The 14,981-nt window shown below is 35.3% G+C and overlaps 2 protein-coding genes across 3 annotated transcripts in view; one reads left to right on the top strand and one right to left on the bottom strand.

Annotated features, from left to right (window-relative positions):
- LOC145279655 (uncharacterized) overlaps positions 1-14,981 on the bottom strand; it is a 466,377-nt gene that overhangs the window by 258,918 nt on the left and 192,478 nt on the right. For both annotated transcript variants that reach the window (XM_080130890.1, XM_080130891.1), the window contains 3 exons: positions 13,470-13,587; positions 12,391-12,511; positions 5,819-5,973 (listed from right to left, as the gene is read on the bottom strand). In XM_080130890.1, the coding sequence (XP_079987016.1) occupies positions 5,819-5,973; positions 12,391-12,511; positions 13,470-13,587 (394 nt within the window). The remainder of the gene's footprint in view (positions 1-5,818; positions 5,974-12,390; positions 12,512-13,469; positions 13,588-14,981) is intronic.
- The window catches only part of LOC145279656 (protein SPO16 homolog), a 96,064-nt gene that overhangs the window by 65,140 nt on the left and 15,943 nt on the right, over positions 1-14,981 (top strand). The window lies entirely within an intron of this gene.

The following is a 14,981-nucleotide window of genomic DNA, read 5'->3' as shown; positions in this document are numbered from 1 at the left end:
GATGTTTCACGAGGGAAGAGAGATGCCCCCCCCCCCCAATTTAACAAAGAAATATTGTTAAATATGATTGCGACAATCGTCAAGTCAACTGAACAACAAACATAAATCGAATGCTTCCATCTACACAACTCCACACAAACAATACTGTCCATGCAATCTAATATGGTACCAAACAATTCTGTCAACACTATTGGACACCACCCCAAACAACTCTGTCAACATGATGTGAACAATTCTATTAATACGACCCAACACACTACCAGAGCAATATCAGCAGTTACTTACTCTGCCATCATCTTTTTGTAGCTCTTGGATGAACTCATTTTCGTCATAGGTGGGCCCGACTAAAACACTGACACGCAATTCTTGAGTGCTTCCACGCATGCCCATCACAGTCAATCAGTTTGAACTTTATAGCAAGTGCCTTCACTACTAAAGTACAACCTTTGCATAGTTTCACCACATTTTCAATGTCTTTGTCCATACTTGTTTGATGCACGAAAATGCTCGTGAGATTCTTCATTCTCAGAATGTCCAGTTGATTGACATGGAATTCGGTTATTTTTTTGTAAGGTAGCAGGAATAACCACTCGATTGTCATACATAAATGCTTCATCACAGATTGAATACACTTATGATATTTGTCTGTGTTTTTCTTCTTTGTTTTTATAAAATATATGATCGTCTTCAAATCCAACATGAACAAGTTCTTGATGAGCCGTCCTTTTAAGTAATCCAATTTACCAAATTTCCACTACTAACGATTACTACTATATCGATTACCATACACTCATTAACCCTTATCCTCGATTACCCTCCAGGCCTTATGTAGTGACGCCTTTATAAAAAAAAAAGTCGTTGCCCAATGCTTTTTCTTTTATTTCTTCAAGTCTTATGATAAGTCAAGATACTCTGTCAGCATAACTCATTTTTTACAATGAAAAATACTCCATCTGATAATTGTAATTAAGGTGAATGGTCCTGCATATCTAATGCCTGTTTTTAGTATACGTTGGTAATCTCCTTTTTTACCCATCGGTCATTAGCAATGGCTTATGGTCATTTGTACCACAAAATATCGTCCATGAACAAAATGATAAAATTTGATGATTGCAAAAATAATGTCCAATGCTTCCTTCTTGGTTTGTGAATAACTTTCTTTTTTCTGTAGGTAGTAATGTATGAGATATGGGCGATAGGTTTTAGCGATCATTTTGTGTAATTTACAAGCTCTATTACCATATAAGCAAGCATCAGTAGCTATAATGATTCTGAGATATGGATTGTAGTGTATCATAAATAATTCTGATGTGGGGATATTTTTATTTTTACAAACGCCTCTAAGTTTTCTATTATCTAGACCCAATCTTATTTTAATAGCTCATTTTCCTCTATTGAGTTTAGTGAAAATCTCTTTTAAGTTAGTTATGAAATAGGGCATCATACTATATCAACATCAGATATAAGTCTTATGTGATAAGTAAAATTCATTTTATGCCAGCAAAGATAAAGAAAAATCGTCACTTATTCAAAGCTAGCAGACTCCTAAACAAATATAAAAATTCAGCATCATTTTCATAATCAAATGACCCTTAACCTTTGTACTCTTAACTCATCAGATTTCAATCTTTTGAACTATCGTGTATGGAACACTGTTGAGATCGTTATAACACGAAATAATCCTTAAAATATCTATAGTTAATGTTCACTATTATTATCTGATTCTAGCATGAAGACAATTATCTGATTCTAGCATGAAGATAATTTATATGTCACATAGAAACTGTTATCGAAGGGTTTTTAATATATAAAACCATGTATTTTTGTTTTAGTCTCCAGCTCTAAGAAGATTATTGACTAGGACTAAGGAGGCTTCTCTCCCCCAATAGTTCAATGCTAAGACGGCGAACATCAGTACACAGGTTATATGATATATCAATTTTTTTACAAGTTATGTAATATGAATTCAGTTATTATTTTGGTAAAATCTTTACGTTTTAACCTCTTAATATCTTTAAAATTTTAATCTATGATGCTAATTATTCTTGATGTAGAATAATGTGTATATCTCCAGATGCAGTTTTTTCTGTTTTATCCAAAACAAATTTTATGTAACTCATAGATGGAACAATGACAAGTATTATCATTATGGGTCAGTAATTGCACTTCAGAAATAAACCTTAAAAAAAAAAACACTCCTCAAAGCACTCACATTTGAGTTCTCTTGAATTGGTCATTTATAGAATTATGAGTAATGGCTACTAAGGAGTAATTCAGCCAAGCTCCCAAATTGTGGATTGGCCATTGCATCTGAAAATGCCTTTTGAGAGTTTGTTGAGCTCTGTAGGTCAGATGACTTTATGGTGTCATTTATTAACTTTATGAAAGATCAAAGACTGCTAAAAGTTCAAGAGATCAAATCTGATGACTTGACAAATTGGGAATAAAAATAAAAAATTAAAATCAGTGACCAGATGACCAAGGAGCAAGCAGAAAAGAATTTGTTGAAAGGCTTAAAGAAATGCATGTCTTGGCATGTAGTTTTTCAAAACTATTGTAATTAAATAAATAAACAAATATCTTGGATACAAACATTGTTAAACAATTGTAATTAACGATGATGTAGCCAGACAAGCAAAATCTGAAGAATTCATTACTAATTCCACCCAGAGCAGACCTCATAACCTGATCCACCAAACCCTCAAATAGTAGTGATGAAGAGGTGTTTGTAAAGACAAGTCAATTCGCAATGGACTCTGGCGTCGTGTGTAATTAACAGAACAAGATTTATCATTCCAATTGTCTCCCTTTATCGCAGTTGGTTGGAACATAAATCTGTTGAGAAGAGCAGCATATTTTGATTGATTGTGATTTTCTGTTGCTGCTGCTACATATCCATATCATTGATTCTGTTACAGATGAGGATGCGCTTATCTTGACACAAGTTGCATCCTATATTAGTTAAACAATCGAGCCATGTTTATTGAAGCCAATTGATTTGAGGATCGATAGGAAGCTAGCGATGTCTAGAGCAAGTCGGACAATATAATTGAGAACAATTTGTCTAGAGAATCTGCCAGGGCTCCTCCTACATAAGACAGTCCATATCTGCTGACTAGCTGACCACAGCACTGAACACTTATAGACAACAATTATAATGGTTTTCATTTTGATTAAAAAAGTTGAGGTTCATCTAATTTATAAGCATGAAGATCTTCTCTGTAAATAAAAAGAACATTCTGTTTACGAAAAGAGGAGTGTTTCATCCGAAATATCCAAAAAATTTCTGTTGTCCTGAATTCTTTTAACAGTAACTTAAAGATTTACTGAAAAATAAATATATAATTTTTTAAAGAAAAATGTTGCATGTATTCTTTTCAATTATTTGTTTTTTTGTTCCTCTCCTTCCATTTTTTATGCATTGCATACAGCATTAATAAATACCTATGTACACATTCTTTTAATATCATTCCTTGCACTAGTCAGAAACCGATATTATTTTGTTATCAACGTAATAATGATGATAATAATAATAATAATAATAATAAGAAGAAGAAGAAGAAGAAGAAGAAAAAGAAGAAAAAATCCTGGAAACGAAATTATATAGCAGAAACCTAATAAAAAGTATACATTCATGGGCAGTATCATTAGTAAGATACTCTGGACCGTTCTTAGGGTGGACTAACGAATTGAGACAGCTCGATCAGAAGATCCGGAAACTCATGACCATGCACTACACCCAAAGTGTAGCACAATGACGACGATGGGAAAATGCCTGTAATGACGCAATGAAGACAAGAAGCCAGTTATAGCCGACGACATCTTGACCCGTTTTGTTGATGTTTTCAAAATGTGCCTATCGTTTGGATATCGTTGAATATCGTGTTTATTCCCCTGGGGAGCTGGTTGCATTCCCAGTACGTTTCTCAATCAAGTAACCCTCCCCAGGAGAGCGATAGTATCATAAAAGGACGATACTGACTGACTCTACCTGAAAAGGAAAGACTGGTGTGCATAAAAGACTGTGTGAATGACACAAAACAATGAACTAGAAAAATACATAATGCAAAAATACATAATGCAAAATACTGAAAAGATAATTATGGCAGCAAGAGACATGGAAAAAATCAACAAAACAGAAAACAGAGAGAAAAAAAGATAAAATGAAAAAAGAAAAATGGGAAGAGAAACATCTACATGGAAGATTCATAAGAATGACAAAAGATGAGAATAACGAAAACACCTGGACATGGATGCAAAAAGAACATGTAAACCGAGAAACGGAATCCCTAATGACTGCAGCACAAAATAACTCAATAAGAATTAACGATATCAAAGCAAAGATCGACAAACACAAGAAAACAGCAAATGCAGACTCTGTGGACAAAGAGACAAAACGATAAACCATACAGTAAGCGAATGCAGCAAACTGGCCCAAAAGGAATACGAAAACAGGCACGACCAAGTGGGGAGAGCAGTACACTGGGAATTATGCAAACAACTGCATCTCAAATGCACATACAAATGGTACAAACATAACCCTGCAACAGTACGTGAAAACGAGAATAACAAAATCCTATGGGACATGGACAAACTGACGGATATACCCATCTAAGCAAGAAGACCAAATGTCGTAATATTCAACAAGAAAGAAAAGTCCTGTCAAATCGTAGATTTTGCTGTCCCAGCTAACCACAGGGTGAGTATCAAAGAACAGGAGAAACGGAGCAAATACACAGAGCTAGCCAGAAAGCTAAAAGGGATTTGGATGATGAAGAAAATCAAAATAATACCTATAATAATAGGAGCACTAGGAACAATTCCAAGAAACTTTGAAAAAATAATGGGAGAAATTGGAATCAGAGGAATGGCTGCAAAGATATAACAAATAACGATAATGAAAACAGCTGACACATTAAGGAAACCCCTTGAACACAGAGATTAATACATATAAACCACATATGTGAGCAAGATAAACTGCTGCTGAGGCAAAACATAAAGAATCGTTACAGGGAACCAAGAACACTGAAGCTGCATATCTACAAGTTCTCCATCCCCTCAACCATCCCCTCCCATTGCCCCCTAACCGTCCCTCCCCCAAGTGTAATACCAAATAGCCAAGAAGGGTTAAGGAGGATGGAAAGATTGAAGACAGAGCGCTGACCAGACCTTCATTGGACAAGCGCGAAGAGAACTGGCTCCTTGGGGAGGCTTATTGCCACCAATCAAGTCCAGTGAAGACCAATGGCTGCTGCCAGTGAGAAATCAATGGTAAGAGGCTTTTGCGATAACGCAAATTTATTTGCAAATGTTATCGGAGGAGGTGGAGAGTGCTGGAAATCTGCGGAGACTTGTTGTCACTCAGCTTCCAGGAAACATCACAGGTTTTCAATGGAAAATCTTTGATGGCCAATGTGAAAGCTCCTTTTGAGCGAATAATAATAATGATAATAATAATAATAATAATAATACTTGTCACTCAGACTCCCAGAAACATCATTGGTTCTTGTCAGTGAGTAACCTCTGATGATGGCCCGTGTGAGAACTCCTAGTGAGTACAAATAATAATAATAATAATAATAATAATAATAATAGAAGAGGGTAACAATGGCTAAGTGGTTCAAGATATGGACTGAAAATCTGGGTATACCAAGGATGAAATCAGTTTGTTCCACATAAACATTTTCATCAAACCCACGTTTGATCTTGTGCCTAATATCCTGGAAAGGAAGTAAATAATAATAAAAAAGAAATAATAAATACTATTTAATTAAAAACGCTTGCAACAAACAACTGTGGTTGACCAATCAAAACTTACTTGATGGACAATTTCATGCACGATTATATTCAAGCATTTCACTTCCATCGATGCTGAGACTTTCATGGGGTTAAAAAACATGTATCTGCTTGACATAAGTATCAACCCCCAATTTTCCATGCCGGCATTTGAAAAATTTTCTATAGGGAACAGATCTGGAAAAGAAAAAATCGTATATAGTATTCATAAAAAAGAATAAAAGAACCAATTTTTTTCAGATCAGGATTAAAGTAAATAATATGTATAAGTAGGAACGGGCAATGAACATGGAAATAATTTGTTTGTTTTTTAATCAAAAAGATATGAATATTTCTGTCTGAAAATTTTTTTACCAAAAATCAGAGAATTATCTGATATTAATAACATTCATTTATCTATCTCTACTTATATATAAAAGACACCTTGTGTATGTGTGTGTGTGTGTGTGTGTGTGTGTGTGTGTGTGTGAATTCATTCCCTATGGACTCCAAAACGGCTGGACCAATATTTTGAAGTTTCACACAAATGTATTTTATGTGCCTGGGTGTGTTCTTAGATAGGTTTTGTATTGAAATACATTCACCAAGTATCGAAAATCCCATTAAAGAAGGAACACTCTGATCTTGATCAAAGTTAACAATTTATACAGTCTAACATTATAAGTACATTTGAGAAATTTTATCACCGCACAAGCAGAAAGGACCCGTGTATAAAATCAACAGTAAGTTCTTTGATAAGACAAGGGCACGTTCAAAATGAATGTTTCTGTTGAGAGCACTAAATCACTGTGGGGAGGCATGTGAGCTTCCTCCCAGTGCACTATGGAGTAGGCAATCAATCGTTTTGATTGACGAATGAGCGATTTCAGTAATTCTGATGACAATAAAAATATTGAAAGTTTAGAAAATTTGATAATCCTCATTCAATCCCCGGTAACGTCGGTTCTCCTGCTTACTCCAGGATACTTTCAGGCATAAGTAGCTTTCTGGCACGGTAGAGAAAGCCCATCTTTTTGCAGTAGCCTTAGCAATGCTCTCAATGTATCTATTCCAGTTCATGTTCCCTGTAAATGTTAGGCCTAGGAGTTTAAAGGAAGTACTTTCGGGTAATGTGTTCTTGGCCATTGCTATTGATGGTAGTGAAGGTTTCTTGTAATTATTGAAGGAAACAAGTTTAGTCTTGGCAGCATTGAATGTGACCATCCATTTTTGTCCCCATTCCACTACAGTTTCTGCCATTTCTTTAGATGTGTTCATTTGTTTTCCCCTCGTGCCTGTTATAGAGAGTCGTGTCATCAGCAAACATACCCATCTCAGAAACAATTTTATCAGGGAGGTCATTTATTAATATCAAGAATAATAAAGGTTCAAGGATAGACCCCTGAGGCACTCTCGCATTTATATTATATTGTTTAGATATACGACCATCGAGGACAACCTAGATTTTTCTCTTATTTAAGAAGGATTTAATTACGTTATGTATTTTTCCAGTGATATCATATGATCTAATTTTTCTTAGAAGATCACCGTGCCATACCCTGTCAAAAGCCTTAGATATATCGAGGGCTACCGCTCTATCCTCTCCTGTTTTTTCCTTTGAACGGTATATACGTTACGAGATTACAGTTAGGATATCTGTTGTGGAATGGGCTTGCCTAAATTCATATAGATTGTCGGTCAGGAGTTTAGCAGCTGTAAGGTGATGGACTAGAGCTTGATTAAATAAGGACTCAAATATTTTGGCAAAAAGCGGGAGAAGGCTAATGGGGTGATAATTTAATGGGTCAGTTCTTTCGCCAGAATTCTTGAGAACTAGTACCACAGAAGAGGTTTTACAGCAGTCAGGAAAGCAAGATTTATTAAGGTATTTGTTGTAGTTTGGAGAGAACTGGAGCAACCTCAGAGGAGCATTTTTTTAATAACACAGCCGGGATGAGATCGGGTCCACATGCTTTTGAGGTGTTTTAGTTTTTTATGATATCATGTACCTGGGAAAGGGTGATTTTCAAATCATCTAGTGTGGCGTCTGTCTGCAAAGGAAAGTCAGGGAGGGAGTGGTGTGCCAAGTCCAATGTGGAATTTGAGACAAACCGACTTGCGAGTAAGTTAGCCTTCTCAGTTGCCATGCAAACAACCTCGTGATCGTTTGATAGTGCGGGTATCGTTGACTGCCCATTATTTACTACACTGATTTTCCAAAAATCACGAGTTCCTAATTTCTGTGCTTTGATGTGTTTTCTGGTAGTTTCAGTGTACTCTGTCTTAGCTGTTGCTATTTCTCTCTTACAATTACTTCTAGCTTTTATATACTTTTGTCTGTTTGTACTGGACTTATGTTGGTTGAATATGCGGTACGCATGCTGCCTTTGAGCAATGGCAGCTGCACAAGTAGAAGTAAACCATTCGGGAGAGTGGGGCTTGCTATAGAATTTTCGTGTGGTAACATGTGCTTCAATTGCAGTTTTGAACCATTCAGTGATCTAATTTGCGCACTGTTCAGTTGGAAGAAAAAAGATATTTCACCATGGAGCATCTCTGATGAGTTTTCCGATTGCTTCCCATTCAGCTTTTTTGTAATACCTTCTTGTTTTGAACAATGAGTCTTCAGTTTTGGGTTGAATTAAGGGCGATTTCTACCATTATCACAACGTGACCAGCATTCCCGAGTGGGCTGTGGGCATTCATTATACAATCATCGGGAACTGCGGTCAGAAATAGATCTAGAAGTGAGGCCTTCTGATCATGCTGGTCTGGGAAACGTGTCGGAAATGTAACTGTCTGTGATAGGGAATGAGATATAGAGAAGCTATGTATTGTTCTACCAGCTACGTCTGTGTAAGTAAAGAATCCAAGCCAGTTACTGTGGTGGACATTGAAGTCACCAAATACATGTACTTGTGCACTAGTATCGAGGGAGAGTGCTTTATCTATGCTGTCAGAGACTTTGTTTATTAGAGTACAATCCTGGGTTGAGGGAGAGCGGTAGAGAAAATACAAGTAGCTAATATCATGTTGCATGTTTAGTCTGAAGCACATAAAGGCCTGGTCGTCTGATTCTAGTTTTGTTTCTCTGGTCAGGGGAAGGGTGTTACGAATATAGACTCCAAGCCCGTGCATATGTCTGTCTGAGTCCTTACGGCAGAGAGGGAGATAACCAGGCATGTTAAAGCAGTTAGAGGGAATGGAGAAGTGTAGGTTAGTTTCACTTAATGTTAAGATATCTGGGATGTTTACTAGGAGAAATGATTCAACATCATCTAAATTAGTTCTAGACCCACGGATATTCTATTTGTGAATGCAAGCCTCAAGGGAGGAGGCAGGTTGGTTTTCTTTGAGTTTAGTCCTGGTTTAAATGTAATTTTAGATTGAACTGTCATTTTATTTGATTTAAAGATTTTAGTAAGGGTGAGTGAGGGGTGCTGGACAAGTGGTTGTACAGAATATCAGTCATACGATACAATAGCCTATCAGCTGTCTCCTCACCTATAGGATTGTGGCCTCAGGAAAGCCCACCGGGGATGAGTGCAGGATCCCTTTCCATGCACAATATGGCACTACAAACATCCTGGTATTATAGAACTGTTGATGGAGCAGCCGCTCTAAGTGCTGCCAAAGAGTTAGGGCTCCTGTACTATCAGTCGGAAACAGCAGCTAGGAACTGTCAATCCGGTATCCTCAACCCATCAGACAAAAGTCAGCCCAGTTCAACTGTACCGGCATATATGGTACGGTACTGAAGCACTCCCACAATGTCCAGTTTAGGGGGATGGGATGTGATGGGAGTGGGGAAAAATGGCGTTCATTGCTCTAGTCAGGAAACAAGGTCAACCACTGGGTGATTCTGTCGAGTCCCTGTGATAGCACCTCTACGCCTGACTAATAGGCAAAGAAGGAGTATGAAAGCTGGGCGATAGACAGTGCCTATCTCCTTAAGCAGTTTAGGTTTGCCAACCGGTGATTTGTTTGAGTCATCAGCTCTAGGAAGGTTGTCATCTGGGACTGAAGAGGCCTCCCTCCCCTAGGTTTAGCTTCAGTTTTCCTTCTCTAAGATGGATGACCTGGGAAGATCTATGGGTCCTTCAGCACCGAGAGGGTTTGCCCCACGCCTGAGTCCTAAAGCAGGTATTTCTGCGACCTAGCATGGGTAGTTAATGTTAGTTGGTTCTTTAGTAGGTTATATATCTACTGTTATTTAGTAGGTTATATATCTACTGTTATTTAGTATGTTATATATCTTCTGTTATTTAGTAGGTTATATAATTACTGTTATTTAGTATGTTATATATCTACTGTTATTTAGTATGTTATATATCTACTGTTATTTAGTAGGTTATATATCTACTGTTATTTAGTAGGTTATATATCTACTGTTATTTAGTAGGTTATATAATTACTGTTATTTAGTATGTTATATATCTACTGTTATTTAGTATGTTATATATCTACTGTTATTTAGTAGGTTATATATCTACTGTTATTTAGTATGTTATATATCTTCTGTTATTTAGTAGGTTATATATCTACTGTTATTTAGTAGGTTATATATCTTCTGTTATTTAGTAGGTTATATATCTACTGTTATTTAGTAGGTTATATATCTACTGTTATTTAGTATGTTATATATCTTCTGTTATTTAGTAGGTTATATATCTAATGTTATTTAGTATGTTATATATCTTCTGTTATTTAGTAGGTTATATATCTACTGTTATTTAGTAGGTTATATATCTACTGTTATTTAGTAGGTTATATATCTACTGTTATTTAGTAGGTTATATATCTACTGTTATTTAGTAGGTTATATATCTACTGTTATTTAGTAGTTTATATATCTACTGTTATTTAGTAGGTTATATATCTACTGTTATTTAGTAGGTTATATATCTACTGTTATTTAGTAGATTATATATCTACTGAAAAGTTACACGCCTCGAAGTGATTAAAAAGGACATTACTATGCAGATGAATATTAATATAAATATTTATTTTAGTAAAAAGAATCAAATACGCCATAAGATAGAGCACAGTTGCCACATCTAGGAATGTGGCGCTAAGAGCACCTTTTCCTGCTTTGAAAAAGTACATTTTGGTGATGGATGCAAAAGTGTTTCTTACAGAGATTTTTGTGCTTTTTAGATTTATTATTTTTGGCTATGAGCCTTCTTTCGTGACAGAAAGTGATTATTCCTACAGGAGACTTACTAATTTCACACAGCATGCTGTGGTTCATTTTTTTCTTGTTATTATAATGAATCGATTTTATTGAAATTTGTCTTCTAACAGACAATTGGCTAATCATGTTGGCTTTTTCCAGCTGCTTACCATAAATTGCTGGAAGATACCGATGCAACCTTAGATCAGATTTCAGATCAGTACCGAAATTTTAGAGTAGGGAGGTGTCTACATTATAAGTTTCCGTCTGTTTGTTTTTACTGTGTTTTATGTAATACTACAACACAATATTTATTGTAAACAAAAACTGTTATTTTTTGTCTAGCTTAAAGGGAGTCAGAGGATATATACCTTTCATAACAATATTAACACATGATCTAATATAGAGCGGAACAGTAAAATTGTCACCATAGAAAAGATGACATGATTCCAGTTCCGTTTGATGAAGACCATCTATTAGTTGGCCAGTTGTGTACAAATCTCAAGAGTGATAGGAGCCTTCTATCATGTCTGAAAGTGACACAATATTCAACGAGCGAGATTGGAGATGTGCCGTTGTACAACTCATGCTTGTTACCGATCCAAGTTGTGACAACAGGACCATTGCCAGCACCCTTAAAATGCATCGCTCGATTGCCAAAAATAACAGGGACATGTCAGGGTGATGAAAACAACATTTCTGGCCCCCAGTTATGGTCTTTGGTGTGGTTTCAAGTGAGGGCCACATCATGCCACCCCAAATTTTCGAAGTCGGCTTGAAGGTCAACACCAAAATGTACCTGGATGTGCTGAAGAGTGTGGTGATCCCCTGGTGCAATCAGGTGGCGATTGACAGACCCTGGGTGTAACAGCAGAACTTGGCGCTGGCCCATAAGTCCAAAAGACTCAGGCTTGGCTTCAGAAGGAGTGCTATGAGTTTGTACCTTTTTCTCACTGCCCCCCCCCCCTGACTTGAACCAGCTGAACTACTTCATTTAGTCATATGTCGAGAACATCACTAACATGACCTCCCACAACATCAAAGCCAATCTGATCGCCACCATCTACTGGAAATTTGCTGAGCTCCTGCCAGTGCTTGTGAAAAAAGTATGCTCCCAGTTCCGGACACATATCGAGGTAGTGATTAAGACTGAAGACGGCTACATTAAATGTCAGCCCTACTACATAATCAAGTTATCTGAATTGACATTTTCAATAAAATTTTTAAAATAAAGCTGTAGTGTTGTTTTCTTTAGAGCAACAACTTTATCGTTCCATCCTGTAGTTGTAATTGATTTTGAACACGGTTTGCTGGTTTGATAGTCTGTATCGGTAATCATTAGACTACCGGTGACCACCATCCTGAAAGCATTCTCTAAAGTTCAATTTTTATAACAAAAAAAAAAAAAAGAACAGTCAAAATATGTTCTGATTTTATATTACCAAGTTTCCGAAGGGAATATGGAACTCCAAATAATTTGGTGAAATGATCCAAAATTTTAACGGAAAAATCCAGAACTTGTATGGCCTCTCTTTGGAAATTTTTAGGATAGTAAACTCGTACCTGGAATAATGAAATATAAACTTAAAATTAGACAAAAGTATTTGTGTGCATATATTGTGATGCAGTGGGAGTGAACAGACAGTAAAAACAGGCCAAAATATAAGTATATGTATATATAGAGAGTATATATATATATATATATATGGTAAGGTCTGACGAGTCTGTTGGATCGTAAACATGGTCCAACATCCGAAACATATGTAACCAAACAGATAAAGCGGTTATAAAAAAATAACACACACACACACACACACACACACACACACACACACACACACACACACACACACACACACACACATATGTATATATATATATATATATTTGTTGTTGTTGTTTTTTGTTTTTTCTTAACGATAAATATGGTTAAATAGTGGCTCCGCCTCGAAGCTCATTTTTATTTACTTAGAAAGTCGCCCATAATTTATTTGGATGTATATAACATTTTATTTATTTTATTATTTTTAAAACAGCAATCTTGAAACACGCGTGTACTTAGATTACTGTTTTAAAATAATATATATATATATATATATATATATATATATATATATATATATTCAATTTTAATTTGAAGCTAAACTTTTTCATTTGATTTTTTTTTTTATTAAATTCAAAGTACCATCTTTTTAAATTTGAAATTCAGTTTATTAAAAACTGAATTTCAGATTAAAACGTCGAGCTTTATAAATTTGAAATTTAGTTTTTTAATTTAAAGTTGAGCATTTTTAATTTGGCGCTAAGAATTTTTAATTTGAGGTTTAGTCTTTTTAATTCAAAAATAAAATAGATTGCTAACAGACAATCAGAATGACAAATAAAATATATGTATACCGTATAAAACATATGTTTCTTAGCAGAGGTAATTAGTCATCTTTGTTTGTATGGAGTAATTAAGCAAGTTGCTTACATAATGGTGATAAGAAAAGATTAGATGTATCAGCTTATTATTACTCACCAAAGTGCCATTCTCTGATGTCTTATGCACATATTTATAATCAGAGATAACAAAAGCCAGGAGATAGGTGGACATCAGCGGAGTGGGTTCGTAAACATCAGCAATCATCCCATTACCCCTGAAAGGCAAAATATCTACTTGTTAGATTAACTCTGCATTGTTGAACAGCGACAACATTTTACTCACAAGCAATTAAATGGTAATTAGTAAAAACTTGAAAAGAGTGTTCAATATTATTGTAGAGCAAAGATATATATATATATATATATATATATATATATATATATATATATATACTTGAATTCATTCAAGAAAGTATCGCTAACAAAAAGAAATAAAAACATCTACGTAAAAGTGATACATTTAGTAGTCCGGCACCGTGGTAGAGGTTTAGGCTTCTTATCACGAGGTGCAGATTTCAAATCTCGCTAGATTCAGCCACTCTGATGAGTCGTGGACGACGAAACACGTGTCAGTGGATAATTATATTTTAAAAATAATATATATGCCGCTCCCCATTAAAAGGGGGTACCAGATTGGTTAATGGGAAAATTATTCCCAACAAGCATTTAGGTAAAAATGCACTTTCGTATAAATACTTGAATTCATTCAAGAAAGTATCGCTAAAAAAAAAAATAAAAACATCCACGTAAAAGTGATACATCTAGTAGTCCGGCGAGGTTAGCACCGTGGTAGAGGTTTAGGCTTCTTATCACGAGGTGCCGATTTCGAATCTCGCTAGATTCAGCCACTCTGATGAGTCGTGGACGACGAAACACATGTCAGTGGATAATTATATTTTAAAAATAATATATATATATATATATATATATATATATATATATATATATATATGAAATTATCAGATCGTTAACACGATTTGGTAATCAAAACATGTGTAACTAAGCAGATAAAAATATAAAATAAAAATCTTGTTACTGAAAATTTATTCTAATTTTCAAAAAACATTATAAACCTGTAAGGAAGGTATGCAAAATTTTAATTATCAGACAAGGAGTGCAAACAAACAAGAAAAACCTTATTCCATGGAGTTTTTAAAAATGCAATTCTGCTCATCACAGGAAAGAGGTTTGCAAAATATACGATAAATTTTGCAGCTTAAAGCATTAAAGGAAACTACAAATATGAAATTAATCATACTTGCATCAAAAGAGTTATTTAACAGTTAGTGACAATTTATAGAGATTCAATGAGATTAAAAAAGCAGGAAATGAGAAAAGGGAGAAAAGGATATGGTAAAAATCCAATGAGAAAGACGGTAAAATCCAGTACTGAACGCCAGAACAAGATCGGTACCGTTGGTTTCAAATCCAAACAAGGGGGACATGTAATTGGTTCCCTTTTGTTGCACTCTTTTCAACTTCTGTTTATGTCTGCCTCTTTGGGTAAAGGCTACCAATCATAGGTCTTCTTGGTTTTTATTTGAAACCGACGGTACCGATGCTGTTCTGATCTTCTGTAATACATATATAAATACAGACTATATTCTTA

Source organism: Euprymna scolopes, chromosome 7 (genome assembly GCF_053919585.1).
Source record: "Euprymna scolopes isolate OS-2025 chromosome 7, ASM5391958v1, whole genome shotgun sequence".
NCBI lineage: Eukaryota > Metazoa > Mollusca > Cephalopoda > Sepiida > Sepiolidae > Euprymna > Euprymna scolopes.
Note: the sequence above shows the minus strand (reverse complement) of the source record. Positions and strands in the feature narration are given on the sequence as shown.